Source organism: Callospermophilus lateralis, chromosome 17 (assembly GCF_048772815.1).
Source record: "Callospermophilus lateralis isolate mCalLat2 chromosome 17, mCalLat2.hap1, whole genome shotgun sequence".
NCBI classification, from domain to species: Eukaryota; Metazoa; Chordata; class Mammalia; order Rodentia; family Sciuridae; genus Callospermophilus; species Callospermophilus lateralis.
This window is the reverse complement of record NC_135321.1, coordinates 47,540,743-47,555,940: the sequence shown is the minus strand read 5'-3', so window position 1 is coordinate 47,555,940 and position 15,198 is coordinate 47,540,743. Positions and strand designations below refer to the sequence as shown.

The 15,198-nt window shown below is 38.0% G+C and overlaps 1 protein-coding gene across 1 annotated transcript in view; it reads right to left on the bottom strand.

The window, feature by feature from the left end:
• Nucleotides 1-3,604: 3,604 nt before the first annotated feature.
• The window catches only part of Abhd3 (abhydrolase domain containing 3, phospholipase), a 68,788-nt gene continuing 57,194 nt past the window's right edge, over nt 3,605-15,198 (bottom strand). The window contains exon 9 of the mRNA XM_076836516.1: nt 3,605-4,720. Within this exon, the coding sequence (XP_076692631.1) occupies nt 4,707-4,720 (14 nt within the window). The 3' untranslated portion in view covers nt 3,605-4,706. The remainder of the gene's footprint in view (nt 4,721-15,198) is intronic.

Below are 15,198 nucleotides of genomic sequence, written 5' to 3'. Positions count from 1 at the left end.
GCACTCTACCACTACAGCCCCAGCCCTCTCCAATTGTTAATAAAGATTGTAAATAATTGTTTTAATAGGGTTAACTTAGAGAGAAATATGTCTTACTTGTAAAGCTTACTATGATTTGTTCATATGCTAAGGAAAAAAACTTACATTGAGGATGGCAGGGGGCTAATCTTTTTTTATTATTTTACATATATATATCAGGGTTTTAATATTTTAAATAAGGAAATTTTCTACAAAGATTATTACTTAACATAGCCACTTTAAAAGGTTACATGAATTGAGAGTAAAAGTGAGGTGTTTGTGTGTGTAAGATGTTGGTATAAAACTTGTGGAAATCTATTTTTTCTCCTCCCATCAAGTAAATTCAAATACTTCTTGATTATTCCCATTATTTCCATCTATTGTTTGTCAGTCACTGAGGTTACCATATCATTTTATCATAACTCCAGCTGTGGTCAGATAGCTTTATCACAAATTCATGATGATTAAGACCACTGAAACTGGGTGTGGAGGCTCACTCCTGTAATGCCAGCTACTCTGGAGGCTGTGCCAGGAGGATTACAAGTTAAAAGCCAGCCTTAACAACTTGTTGAGATTCTGTCTCAAAAAGGAGGCCGAGGTTGTAGCTCAGTAGTAGAGCGCTTCCCTCGTGTGTGGGGCACTGGTTTTGATCCCCAGTACCAGATAAAAAATAAAGGCATTGTGTCCATCTAAAACTAAAATATATATATATATATATAGAGAGAGAGCTGAGTGCTAAGTAGCCCCTGTGTTTTCAATGGCCAATACTGAAAAGAAAAAAAAAGTTTTTTGTTTTTTTTTTTTTTTTTTTGTGGTGCCGTAAGTTGAACCCAAGGCCTCATGCATCTGGTGCAAGAGCTATACCTCTGGGCCACATCCCAGTCCTACAATCATATTCATTTCAGTAGTAATAAATATGGTTGGCCCTCCATATCCATGGGTTCTATATCTGGGTATTCAACCAACCCAGGATCAAAAATAATTGGAAAGAAATTATGTCTTTTTTTTCCTTGTCATCCCATAACAGGGTATAACAACTATTTAGCATTTAAATTTTATTAGATATAAATAGTGAAGAGATGATTTAAAGTATATGAGTGGTTGGGATGAGTAGCTCAGTTGTGGAGCATGTCTCTATCATACATTGGGTCCTGGGTTCAATCCCCAGCACACCAATAAATATAGTATGTCTGCAGGGGATCCTGGAACCAATTCAAGGGACAACTGTATTAACATTGAACCAGTGTGATAAAATAGAACCAATTTTTTTTTTTTTTTTTTTTGTAAACTGGGCTGGTTGTGGTGCATGTTTGTAATTCTGATTCTGGAAGCTGAGGCAGAAGGATTGCAAGTTTGAGGGCAGCTTCCACAATTTAGTGAGACCCTGACTCAAAACAAATAAGAGGCTAGGGATGTGGCTCAGTGGTAAAGTGTACCTGGATTCAATCCCTGAACCACACATTTAAAAAAAAAAAAAAAAAAAAAAAAAAAAAAAAAACTGGGAGAACAAATACCTAGATGTCATTCTTTACCATCTGATCTGGTGGTGTTCCTATTGATTGTATCCAAGCAGATGGCAAGGGAATGGAGAAAAGATATGAAAGGGTCAAATAAAAAAAGACTCCTGCCTTTGTGGAGTTTATGGTCTCAAAGGGAAGCATATATTAAATACAAGTTAATAAAAAGTTGGAAACTGACCAAAAAGTGTTTTATATTGTACCCACTTAAAAAGTATGTCTTGGGCTAGGGTTGTGGCTCAGCAGTAGAGCGCTCGCCAGCACGTGCCATGCCCTGGGTTTGATCCTCAGCACCACTTAAAAATAAATAAAGGTATTGTGTCCAACTACAACTAAAAAATAAATAAAAAGTATGTCTTGGCAACCTATTGTGATTTTAATCGAATGTCATTTTAAATTTTATTTTGAGAGAGGTGTCTGGGATGTTGCAGGATGAAATAAAGTCCAGTAAGACAATAACTCAGTGGGTACTAGGTTGAGCTTATTCCACTAGAGGTCATCGTTTCATTTTTATGTAAAAGGGCTCAAATTGTGTGAAGAAAAAACTGTTAGAACTGATTTAAAGGAAGCTCAGCAATGTTACAGAAAACAGATCAAGTATAACATGCCTCTCTTGTCCCCTGCTCCCCCAGTACTGGGGGTTGAACTCAGGAGTGCTCTACCACTGAGCTATATCCCCAGCTCTTTGATTTGTTTTTGTGTTTTGCGGGGGGTACTGGGGATTTAACCCAGGGGCAATTTACCACTGAGCCACATCCCCAGCACTTTTTGAGACAGGGTCTTACTAAGTTGCTGAGGCTGACTTTGAAGTTGCCAGCCTCCTGTCTCAGCTTCCCACGCCACTGGAGTTTCAGGTATAAGCTTCTGAGCCTGGCCCAAGTCTTCTTGAAACAGATCCTGCTAGCTAAATTGCCCAGGCTGGCCTCTGATTTGCAATCCTCCTAGGAGCCTCAGCCTGGGATTACAGGGGTAGCTGGAATTAGCCACCAAGCCTGGTGCACATATGATCTTAGTGCTGCTTTTATTTTTCTCCTTCCTGTGCTGGAGATTGAACCCAGGGACTTATGCGTGAAAGGCAAGACTTGCTATACCACTGAGCTATGCCTAGCCCATGTTGTATTTTGTACACATCTGAAACCTAAAGCTCAGGATTTTATATTTGAAATATAAGTTTATTTTTATTTTGCAGTACTGGGGCTTGAACCTGATGGTGCTCTGCCATTGAGCTACATCTCCAGTACCCTTTTTTAGTTGTAGATGGATACAGTACCTTGACTTTATTTTTATGTGGTGCTGTGGATCGAACCCAGTGCCTCACAAATGCAAGGCAAGTGCTCTACCACTGAGCTACAACCCCAGCCCCATCCACAGTCCCTTTTATTTTTTGAGACAAGATTTTGTCAAGTTGTCTGGGCTACACTTGAATTTCTGATCTTCCTGCCTCAGCCTTTCAAGTAATGATTTATTACAAGTATGGTCTGAAAGCCCTAAGAAATATCAGAAAATCAAATTTCACAGTAGCTTTTTCTGCAAGGATGGCTATTTTGAAATGTAATAAAATAGTCAGCAAACAAAATTTACATAATCTTTTTCTATAACAGGTACCAGCATGATATCTAATGAAAAGCTCATTCCTGAACATCTAACCTAGATAGTACTTCTTAAGATAATGCCTATTATAAACCAATAATGTACATTTTCTAGAGACATTAAAATGTCTGATATCGTTCTGTATTATTTAATGTGAAATTCCCATGGATCCAGACAAATTCTGCAAATGCAGGAACATGATTATGTTGTTTACTTGTATAAGCTTTTTGCTCAGTAAAGTTGTGTTTTCTTATTCCTTTGGGGTTTGTTTTTTGTTTTGCTTTGTTTTTTGTTTTTTTGTAGTTTTGTAGTACTAGGATTGAGCCCAGGTCCTCTACAACTGAGCTACATCCCAAGCCCCTACCCATTTTTATTTTGAAAGAGGGTCTAAGTTGTGACCTCCTGCCTCAACCTTTAAAGTAACTGGAATTATAGGTGTGTGCTACTATGTCAGACTTTCAGAAAGTGACATTTTAAACTTTGGTTTATATATTCCATATATTGTGGGGAAGATTAGTATATAATGAGATTGAATTTACAAGTTGTCAATTGCAATTAATTCTTGGTATTCACAGCAGTTAACATGCTATAAAGTTCAGTGGAAGAGTGAATATTGAACCATTGTTGCTGGGTAGATTCCTGCAAGCCTCTCATAACATTTTCATTACTTTGTTTTATGTGTTTCTGTTTGAAGACACTTTACCTAATATATAGTAATGACTTATGAACATTCATACACCAATTAACGACTGAAGGAAATTTATCTGATATACTTATTTTATCTGAAGGGCACATCACAACATTCTTGAACTAAGGAACACCAGCTACCACTACCCCTGGAGGCCATTTTAGACAACAGAACTGAAAATAAATAAATAAATAAAACCTAGTTCTAAAAAAACCACGAAAAGGACATTTGCCTAGTGTGAGAGCTAAAACAAGAAGGCAACCTCCTCTGGGGAGATGCAAGTCAGGTGACAGTTTTTGCTGCTCTGCAAGTATCCATGCATGCTGAAAGCACCACAAATATTGATTTGGGGTTTATAAACAAGTTTAGCAAGTAGATGACTTACAGAGTTTGTGAATAATTGGGATTTGCCATGTATAACATTTTGGTAAGACTGTACCTAAGTAATTTATGTGATTTGTTACCAGTGTTTTTGGTTTGGGTTTTGAAGTGCTGGGGATTGAACCCAGGGCCTCCATAAGTATGTGTTCTACTGCTGAGCTACACCCACAACTTTGTTAGTACCTAAAATAATAGCACATCTGAAGATTGATGGCTTAGATCTTGTGAACTATGAGACATCTAATCTGGTTAATTTGACTCAAGTGGAGACACATTAGTTTCAATTACTTTAACGGATTACGTGCATTGTAAATCTTCCAGGAGAGAAAGATTTTCCAGGTTTACCAGAACTGTAATTTTCTTTAAGTACTTGTGAAGCAGGGCCCAGTGGCACAAGCCTGAAATCCCAGCAGCTCTGGAGGCTAAGGCAGGAGGATTGTGAGTTTGTAAGCCAGCCTCAAATATATAGATAAGGGCTGGAGATGTGGCTCAATGGTTAAGTGCCCCTGGGTTCAATCCCTGGTACCTAAAAATAAAGAGAGAAAGAAAGAAAAATTACTTATGGGCCAGTGACAAAAATCAGCTGTAGCTTTTTTTTAAAAAAAATTCCAGTCATAAAACAGAATAGTACCATATTCTAGGGTGGGAAAACTGAAACAGTGCAAATTCCCCCTATTTGTAGATTTGCTACAGTTGTCTTGGTGAATTTTTCCTCTTTTTTTTTTTTTTTTTTTTTTTGGTATTGGGGATTGAACTCAGGGGCACTCTACCACTGAGCTGTACCCTATCTCTTTTTATTCTGAGACAGGGTCTCACTAACTTGGTAAGGCTGGCCTCAAATTCACAATCTCTTGTCTTGGCCTCCTGAGTCCCTAGGATTATAGGCATGCACCAAACACCTGGCTCCTTTATATTTTTTTGAGACAGAGTTTGACTAAATTGTTTACGGCCTCACTAAATTGTTGAGACTGGCCTCAAAATTCTGAACTTTCTGCCTGAACCTCCTGGGTTGCTGGGATAACAGGCATGTACTACTACACCCAGCTTAATTTAGATTTAATGCCATTGCCGTAAAGGAATATTTTAACTGACAGAATTAATTATTCTTGTTAGCTGACAAATATTTGACTGCTTGGTGCCAGGTTCTACATTAAAGCCTTTTATGTGTTATTTCTTTTAACCCTCAGAACAACCTTGTGTGGCAGCTGGGATTTTATGAGAAAATTTATGCCCTGAGAGGCTAGGTAACTGCCCTGTAATTCCCACAGTGTTTTTGGTTTTGTTTGGTGGTTTGAGACAAGTTCTCATTGATATATTGCCCAGGCTGGCCTTGAACTCCTGGGTTTAAACTAATCTCCTGCCTCAATCTGCTGAGTAATTGGGATTACAGGCATATGCCACCATATCCAGCAGTTCCCACAGCTTTTAAGCAGCACAGCTGGAATTTAGATTCAATTCTTTTTTAAAAAATATTTATTTATTTTTCGGCGGACACAACATCTTTGTTTTTGTATGTGGTGCTGAGGATCGAACCCGGGCCGCATGCATGACAGACGAGCGCTACCACTTGAGCCATATCTCCAGCCCTAGATTCAATTCTTAAAGAACCCTGTATTCTTCTACTGGTAGACTGATTTTGATGTTCATTCTGAAGAAGGAAGAGGCTATAGGAGATGAATTGTTGTTCTAGAACAGAATAGAAAGGAATATGGGAATCTAACCAAACATTATAAAATGTTAAAATCAGAGAAAATTATCTTGATACTCATTTTTTAGTCAAATTTCTTTCTTTTTTGCCCCCCCCCCCTCCAACACACACACACATGTAATGGTGGGGATTAGGATTTTAACTCGGGGGCATTCTATCCCCACCCTTTATTTTTTTAAAACAAGGTCTCACTAAGTTGCTGAGGCTGGACTTGAATTTTTTTTTTTTTTTTTTTTTAAAGAGAGAGTGGAGAGAGAGAGAGAGAGAGAGAGAGAGAGAGAGAGAGAGAGAGAATTTTTTTTTTTTTTAATATTTTTTTTTAGTTTTTCGGCAGGCACAACATCTTTGTTTGTATGTGGTGCTGAGGATCGAACCTGGGCCGCACGCATGCCAGGCAAGCGCGCTACCGCTTGAGCCACATCCCCAGCCCTGGACTTGAATTTTTTTTTTTTCCATTGAAAAAAAAAAGTGTATTAACAGAATGATTAGAAACAAAGTTCAGTTTTACCAACTGAACTAAAGACAAAATTAAGCAAAAATAAAATTAAAGCAACTCTCACCTATATCTTAAGGATGTTACATTTGGTTTTGCTTATTTAGTAGTTGGACTTGAATTTTTGATTCTCCTGCTTCCTGCCTCAGCCTCTGAAGTCACTGGAGATTATAGACATGCATCAAATTTCATTTTTGATCTATGAAGAGTAGGTTTTGTTGTTTTGTTTTTTAAGTGGTGCTAGGGCCTTGAACATGCTAAGTCAAGTGCTCTACCACTAAGTATACCCCCAGCCTCAACAGTAGTTTATTTATTAATGCTTGGTGCTATGGAAGGTAGAAGACCATTTAGGGCAGGCTTAAAGGAAGTTATTTTTTTCTAGCAATTGGTCAAGTTATCACAAAAACTTTAGATTCCCCCCCCCCCTGCACTTTCATTCAGAATTCTATTCCAGAGAATTCAAGGGGTAAATGTTGACAAAAATTTAATCACCCTGTACCACTGAGCCACACCCTTAGTCCTTAAAAAAAAAAAAAATGTTATTGTTATTATTATTTTGGTACCAGGGATTAAACTCAGAGCCACTCAACCACTGAGCCACATCCCCAGCCCTATTTTGTATTTTATTTGGAGACAGGGTCTCACTGAGTTGCTTAGAAATCTCACTTTTGTTGAGGCTAGCTTTCAACTTGCAGTCCTCCTTCCTCAGCCCCGAGCTGCTGGAATTACAGGCGTGCGCCACATTGCCCAACTTAATTATTTTTATTTGGAGTTCCTTTCTGGCCAACTAAATTCTTTACTTTCATGGACCAAATTTCCTTGAGATATACACTTTCCTTGAAAAACCTAAATAACCACCCCTCTTTCTTTTTTTTTGCAGGGGACGGGGGATGGGTACCAGGGATTGAACTCGGGGACCCACTGAGCCACAGCCCAAGCCCTATTTGGTACTTTATTTAGAGACAAATTCTTACTGAATTGCTTAGTGCCCCGCTTTTGTGGAGACTGACTTTGAACTCTGGATCCTCCTACCTCCTGAGGTTGGGTGTGCCACCACTCTCTGCTAATAATCATCTACTTAATTCTTTTTTATTATTTATTTATTTTTAGTTGTAGATGAACACAATGCCTTTGTTTTATTTTTATGCAGTGCTTAGGGTGAAACCCAGTGCCTCACACATGTGAGGCAAGCGCTCTACCACTGAGCCACAACCCCAGCTCTCTTAATTCTTCTTGAGCCAATGTTTTATGAGCTCTGCTACTGTGGCTTCCTGTTTTAACAATAGAAAGGGGAAAAAAAAAAAAAAAAAAGATAACTCTTACTTAACTTTTGTTAAGTTGTAGTAATACTAAGATCTGTATTTACCTGTCTGTTGAAACACATAAAGACAAAGAAGAAAATACTCCTATATAATACTTGGAAGTTGTTTTTGAATGCGGCTGTTTCCCCCCCACATTTTTTATTGGTGCATTATAATCATACATACTGATGGCATTGTTACATATTCTCACATGCACACAATATAATTTGGCTAGTATCTCTTCCCCAGCACTTTCCCCCGCCCTCCCTGCTTCCCCTCAGTCCCTTTTTCTACTGATCTCCCTTTTATTGTCATGAGATCCGTCCCCATCTCTCTTTTCCTGTTTCCACTCTAGTTTATGCATATGAGAGAAAACAAATAACCCTTGAGCTTCTGAGTTTGGCTTATTTCGTGTAACATGATGGTCTCTAGTTTCATCCATTTTCCTACAAATGATATAATTTCATTTTTCTTTATGGTTGAATAAAACTCCATTGTGTTACATATAACACATTTTCTTTATCCATTCATCCATTGATGGACATCTAGGCTAGTTTCATAGTTTGGCTATTGTGAATTGTGCTACTGTAAATATGAGTATGGATGTATCACTGCAGTATACTGACTTTAATTCTTCAGGATAAATACTGACAAGTGGTATAGTTGGGTCAGATGGTGGTTCCATGCCTTGTCTTTTGAGGAAACCCCATACTGATTTCCATTGGAATTATATTAATCCCAGGAACTATGTAAAAGTGTTACTTTTTCTCCATATCCTTTCCAAATGTAGCTATTTTTTTGTTAAATATTGGGAGTCACATTTCTGAAGAATGTGTCATTTACTTGAAAGAGATCTACTGTAGATACATGGATGAATAACAGCCTTATCCATAGAGACTTTTTTGTTTGTTTGTTTTTTGGTACCAGGAACTGAACCCAGGGGCATTTAACTACTGAGTCACGTCCCAGCCCCTTTTTATATTTTATTAGAGACAGGTTCTTACTGAGTTGCTTAGGGCCTTGCTAAGTTGCTGAGGCTAGCAATGAATTCCTGGTCCTCCTGCCTCAGCCTCCTGAGCGGCTGGGATTACAGGCATGCAAGACTGTGCAAGCCTATAATGTAAACTTTTAAATATTTGTTTCTAGCGAATACCTTAAGATAAATTTGTTGCATTTGGAAACGGAACTAGTTGACAGTATGGAGTTTAATACAAGTATGGCAGAAGAGCTAATTCTAAGTAATTAGAAGTTAATAGCTTTTCCTTCCCTCAGATTTTTAAGCCATATTTTCTGAAATTAATTTAAAAAATTTTAAATGTATTTAAAATTTTCTTTGTTGGGGCTGGGGTTGTGGCTCAGTGGTAGAGCGCTTGCCTAGCATGCATGAAGCACTGGAGTCGATCCCCGGCACCACATAAAAATAAGAACAAATAAAATAAAGGCATTTTTTTAAAAAAAGTTGCCTTAAAAAAATTTCTTTGTCACTTAGATATTATTCTTTGACAGCTTTACTGTGTCATACAATTCATCTTTTTCTTTTTCTTATTTCTTTTTTGACATGGATTTTGCTCTGTTGCCCAGGTTGGCCCCAAGCCTCTGAGTACAAGCCATCCTCCTACCTCAGTCTTCTGAGTAGCTAGGACTACAGGTGCACACCACCACATATGTCAAATTTACCCATTTTGTAAGTGTATATTTTATTTATCCATTCCTCAAAAGAGGGGCATTTGAATTGTTTCCACATTTTGGCTTTTGTGAATAATGTTGCTTTTAACATGCATGTGCATGTTACTGTTGTATTGACACATATTTTCAATTCTTTTGAATGTATACCTACTGTAGTTCCATCTATTCTAGAGGCTTAGGTGGAGAATCATTCAAGATCAGGAGTTTGAGGCTAGCCTGGTCAACATAGTGAGATACTGCCCCGCCCCCCCCCCCAAAAAAAACACCTAAAAGTGGAGTTCCTGAATCATATAGTAACTCTATATTTAATACTTCCTGCAACTTCTAGACTTCTCCAAAGTGACTATACCATTTTACCTTCCCACCAGTAACATACAGAGGTTCCCATTTCCACATTTGCATCAACACTTGTTATTATTTGACATTCGGATAGTATTTTTATCCTTGGTTGCTCTAAAAATAGGAAATGCAATATTCATGTTATAACAAATTATTGGTTTTCTTTTGGTTGGTTGGTTGGTTTTGAGGTACTAGGGATTGAACCAGGGGTGCTCTACTACTGAGCCACATCCCTGACCCTTTTTTATTTTGAGACAGGATCTTGTTAAATTCCCCAGGCTGACTTTGAACTTGCAGTTTTCCTGTCTCAGCCTCCTGAGTAGTTGGGATTACAGGTGTATACCACCTCCTACTTGTACCAAATTATTGAATAAAGAGACAAAGTTAAAACAATTTACCTTCTAAAACTTCTTTTCTTTCTTTTTTTCCCCTTCACTGCTTGGGATTGAGCCTAGGGTCTCATGCATGCTAGGCAAGTGCTCTACCACTGGGCTACTTCCCCAGCCCTAAACTTTCTGAGTTTGAGATTTTTTTTATTTTCTCTTTTTAGATATATATGACAGTAGAGTTATTTTGACATATTATACATACATGGAGTATAATTTGTTCTAATTAGGATCCCATTCTTGCAGTTGTACATAATGAGGAGTTTACTGGTCGTGTACTCACATATGAACATAGGAAAGTTCTGTCCGATTCATTCTACCATCTTTCCTATTCCCATCATTCTCCTTTCCTTCCTTTCCCTTTGTCTACTCCAATGAACTTCTATTTCCCCCCCACCACCAAATACTTTTTTCTTCAAAAAATTTTGCTGCATGTTAAAACATGACAATCTTATATTAAAATTACTATAATTAAGACTTCATTTTCATCTAATCAAAGTGAGATTTAGGAAAATTAGATACCAGTGAGATTTTTACCTGAATTTACCCTAGCTCAACTAGTGAAGAAACACACCACACTACGTCATACTGTTCTTAAGAGGTGAGACATACCAATATCTCAATGACTGAAATAGGGTTCTAATGAGCTATCTGCTCTTGAAACAACCTCCCTATCAGCTCTTGTTACAGATCACTACTAGAGGCTCATAATAATTGGCCCTTGTCCACTGACTGCGGGGGAGCCCAAGGTCCTAGAAGAGAGCAACTGCAAGGCAGCTAAGGCCACAATTGGCCTGTGTTTACTAATGAACAGCCTTCACAGAGACAGAGTTGGCTATTTGAAGACAGAGCTGTCCCTGAGTCTTCCCCCACTAGGGAACCTCTTGCGTTAGTTTATTGCATTGAAAAAATGAAGGCAACTGCTCTCTACAGCAAGGAAAGGTTTTAATTCTAAAAGCCAAAGTGAAACATGGAAAGACAACTGACAAAAACTTCCAGGACCAGAGCTTCAGTTTCCTTTGTTTTGATCCATAGTTATTTTCTTCCCAATAAAAGCTTTCTAAATCAGGGATGAAATTTTGCACTTTCACTGAAGATAAGAGTTTTCAGCAGGATGTTTCCAATTAAACAAGTAACTTCTGTGTCTTTTGCTTGTCAGAAGCTGATCCATATCTCCTTATGATCTGAATCTGGTTTGTATTCTGAAGTTTTAAGATTTGAGTGAGAGCCTGGTGTGGTGGCTCATATCTGTAATCCCAGCAGCTCAGGAGGCAGAGGAAAGAGGATCATGAGTTCAAAGCCAGTCATGGCAACTTAGCAAGTCCCCATCTCTAAATAAAATATTTTAAAGTGGGGGGATGTGGCTCAGTGGTTAAGCACCCCTAGGTTCAATCTCTAGTTAAAAAGAAAAAAAGCAAAAAAGCAGGGTGCAGTGGCACATCCCTGTAATGCAGCGGCTCAGGAGGCTGAGGCAGCAAAAGCCGGGCGCTAAGCAACTCATTGAGACTGTCTTTAAATAAAATACAAAATATGGCTGGAGATGTGGCTCAGTGGTTGAGTGCCCCTGAGTTCAATCCCCAGTACCCACCCCCATCGCCCCCCACCAAAAAAAAGATTTGAGTGAGGACTCTTTCTTCCTTCCTTCCTTCCTTCCTTCCTTCCTTTCTTTCTTTTTCTTTCTTTCTTCTCTCTCTCTCTCTCTTTCATTAGATACTTCCCCTGAACTGTGCAAGTAAACTATTTGGTAATTATTTTTTGTTTATATTTTTAGAAATAGTGTACATCATCTGAGGGATTTGGCTAATACAAATCTGAATATGATGGTAGATTAAAGGAAATCAATACATTTTTTGGGAGACCCCTGTATGGAAAAACCAAGGAGATATGCCCCTAGCCCTAACTATGTTATCTTTTAACATGCTCCTTTGTCCCATGATTTTCTTTCTTTCTTTTTTTTTTTTTTTGGTACTGGGGATTGAACTATGGGCACTTTACCACTGAGCTGCATTCACAGCCCCTTTTAATTTTGAGACAGGGGCTCACTAAGTTGCTTAGGGCCTCACTAAATTTCTGAGGCTGACCTCAAACTTGCAATTCTCCTGCCTCAGCCTTCTAAATCACAGCTTGCAGGCATGTACCGCTATGCCTAGCCCATGAATGTCTTATAAACTGGAGGTTTGAAGTAATGGGGTTGATATGCTTCAAGTTTCATTTCTTTGGCAAGAATACTTCACAGCTGTCATGAGATTTTTTAAAAATATTTTTTGAGTTGTTGATGAACCTTTTTAATTTATTTATTTGTGGTGCTGAGAATTGAACTCAGTGCCTCACCCATGCTAGGCTAGCGCTCTACCACTGAGCTAAAACCCCAGCCTCATGAAATTGTTTTTATTGTATTCTTTACAGCTTCTTATATGTGTAATATAGTGGTTTAAAATGGGAGCCCTGGCACCATGCCCTAATTTCAAATCTAGTGCTGCCCTTCATTCTTTGTATGACCTTAGACAAGCTACTTAAATGTTCTTTCTCAACTTCCTAATCCATCAAACATGAAAGGTGTGTTGAGAGACTTAAAATAATGAATACACCTAAAGCACTTTGAATGTCATTTTTTTAATTAAATTAATTTTTATTGTAGGTTGTTCAAAACATTACATAGTTCTTGATATATCATATTTCACACTTTGATTCAAGTGGGATATGAGCTCCCATTTTTACCCCATATACAGATTTTTGAATGTCATTTGACATAAGGTGAGTATGGGGCAGACCCAAGATGGCTATAGTTAGACTCCCTCACCAAGACTTCTAGTCAGCTATGTAACCAAGATCATAAACACCCTGATGTACCCTATGTACTTGAGGTCATAAATACTGCTTGTGAGCCTGCGCTCATTTATATAATCTGTTGGCATTGTGCCTTCTTTGGTCTGCACATAAAAAAGGTCTATGGAACATGGTTACGGGACCAAGGGCAACCGTCTGGGTTCAGTCTGAGGGCTCCGCTTTAACAGGCCTGCAGGTTTATCAGTAAGGTGATTCACACAGGGAAAGAGTCTCATGGTGCTTAGCTTCCCCAAAGTTCACACATATACATTGTAAATTCAATATTTCAACATATATAACCTAAAACGAAAAGAAACACATTTGATATTGAGACCCTTGCTAGATTACATTTACTTCCATGTAATCATAGTTTAAAATATATCTTGAACGTAAATTTAATAATTACTCCTATTTCTGTTAGGCCTCTGAATTTCCTCTAACCTTACAAACACTTCAACTTACTGCTTAAAGATCAAAAAATGTGAGGCTGAAGCTGTAGTTCAGTAGTAGAGCATTTGCCTTGCACATGTGAGGCACCGGGTTTGATCTTCAGCACCACATAAAAATAAATAAAGATATTGTATCCATTTACAACTGAAAAAATATTTTTTAAAAAAGATTAAAAAATGTGCATCTCTGAATTTTATGGAGTCTTTATTTTAAAAATAGGTCAATTTATCAAATTGAAGACCAAATGCCTATGTGTATTATCCTTTGTAAATAAAATGCTATTTTTTAAAATATTTATTTTTTAGTTGCAGGTAGACACAATACCTTTATTTTATTTTTATGTGGTGCTGAGGATTGAACCCAGTGCATCATGCATGCTAGGCGAGCACTCTACCTCTGAGCCACAACCCCAGCCCCCATAAAATGCTATTTTTGAAATAGAAAAAAAAAAAAAAAAAAGCCTTTGGGAAGACTTGGGGGTCAGGAGGCCTTGCTGCTGCCTCTGAAGAAAGCCTGGCCACTATCCCAACTGTGCCTCGCATCTTCTTTTATGTGCCAGGATCCCAGATTTTTGCTAAGCCTTAGCAGGACAGTGAGAGTTCAATAGATATTAGCTATTATTATAAATCTCTCCCCCCCAAAAAATCCCTTTTAACTGAATCCACAAAAGCAAGTCTAATAAATATTAATTTAGAGAGTATTAACCTTAATCATAGTAATAGTAATAATATTTGTTTCAGTTCTGGGGCTTGAACCCTCTGAGGTGTTCTAGTACTGAGCACCTCATATCCTTAGCCCTTTTCACTATTTATTTTGGGACAGAATAAATTACCCAGGTTGGCTTCAAACTTGTGATCCTCCTGCCTTAGCCTTATTGTTCAGAGAAAAACTAATGTGTGATGGGAACCCTATCTCCAAAACAGCTGCTCCACTTCAAATGGCTGGTGAATGACCGTTTTAACTATCACCCTTTCTTTTTTGAGGGGAGGTACTGAAGATTGACTTTACCACTTGGGGTGCTTTACCACTGAGCTAAGTCCAGCCCTTTTTCTTCTCCTTTTCTTTTAAGATTGGGCCTCCCTAATTGTCCAGGCTGACCTTGAACTTCTGATCCTTCTGCCTCAATCTCTTAAATAACAGAGATTACAAACTTGCCCCACCAAGCTCTGTCCAGGTCTCACCTGTAAATCAGCTAAATCCAGATTCTGAACTTTGAAACTTCCTATTATTACAGTAATTAATACTGGTATATTCAGCTATTCTGAGTTTTCTTTGGAAGACCTAGAGGTAGGAACAGAAACTTGAGAATCATAATAGCTCACTGATCCATTCTGAAGGGTCCTGTAAGTTCACATATATAACAGAATGTCATTGTTGTCTTTGCCTGTGGAGAAACTGGGTGTTGTTAAACATTTGAACTCAGAGTAAAGGGAAATGGAGAGGAAAGTCTATGGAAAAAGAAAAGCTTACTATGAATGAAAATTACAAATTTATTTAACATCACGTTATAATGCTTTTAACTTGAGCTTTGGGAGTTGGAGAGGCTAAAAACCAGCCTTTTATTTTTGTCAGATGCTTCCTGATCAGATCAAAATAGATAACTGCAAAATGTTCTAACATTCCAGGTGGAATTGAATTCCCTTTTATTTCATAGTTTACCTTTGGTTCAGCAAATGTATCCATTCCATATACTCTGTTCAATTTTAGTAAAACATGATTTGCAGTATACCAAAATTAAAAAATATATTTGTGAGTTTATGAATCAGAGAACCTGTTTGCCACCCCCTTATTCCGTGGTGATTTCTTTCTCTCCAG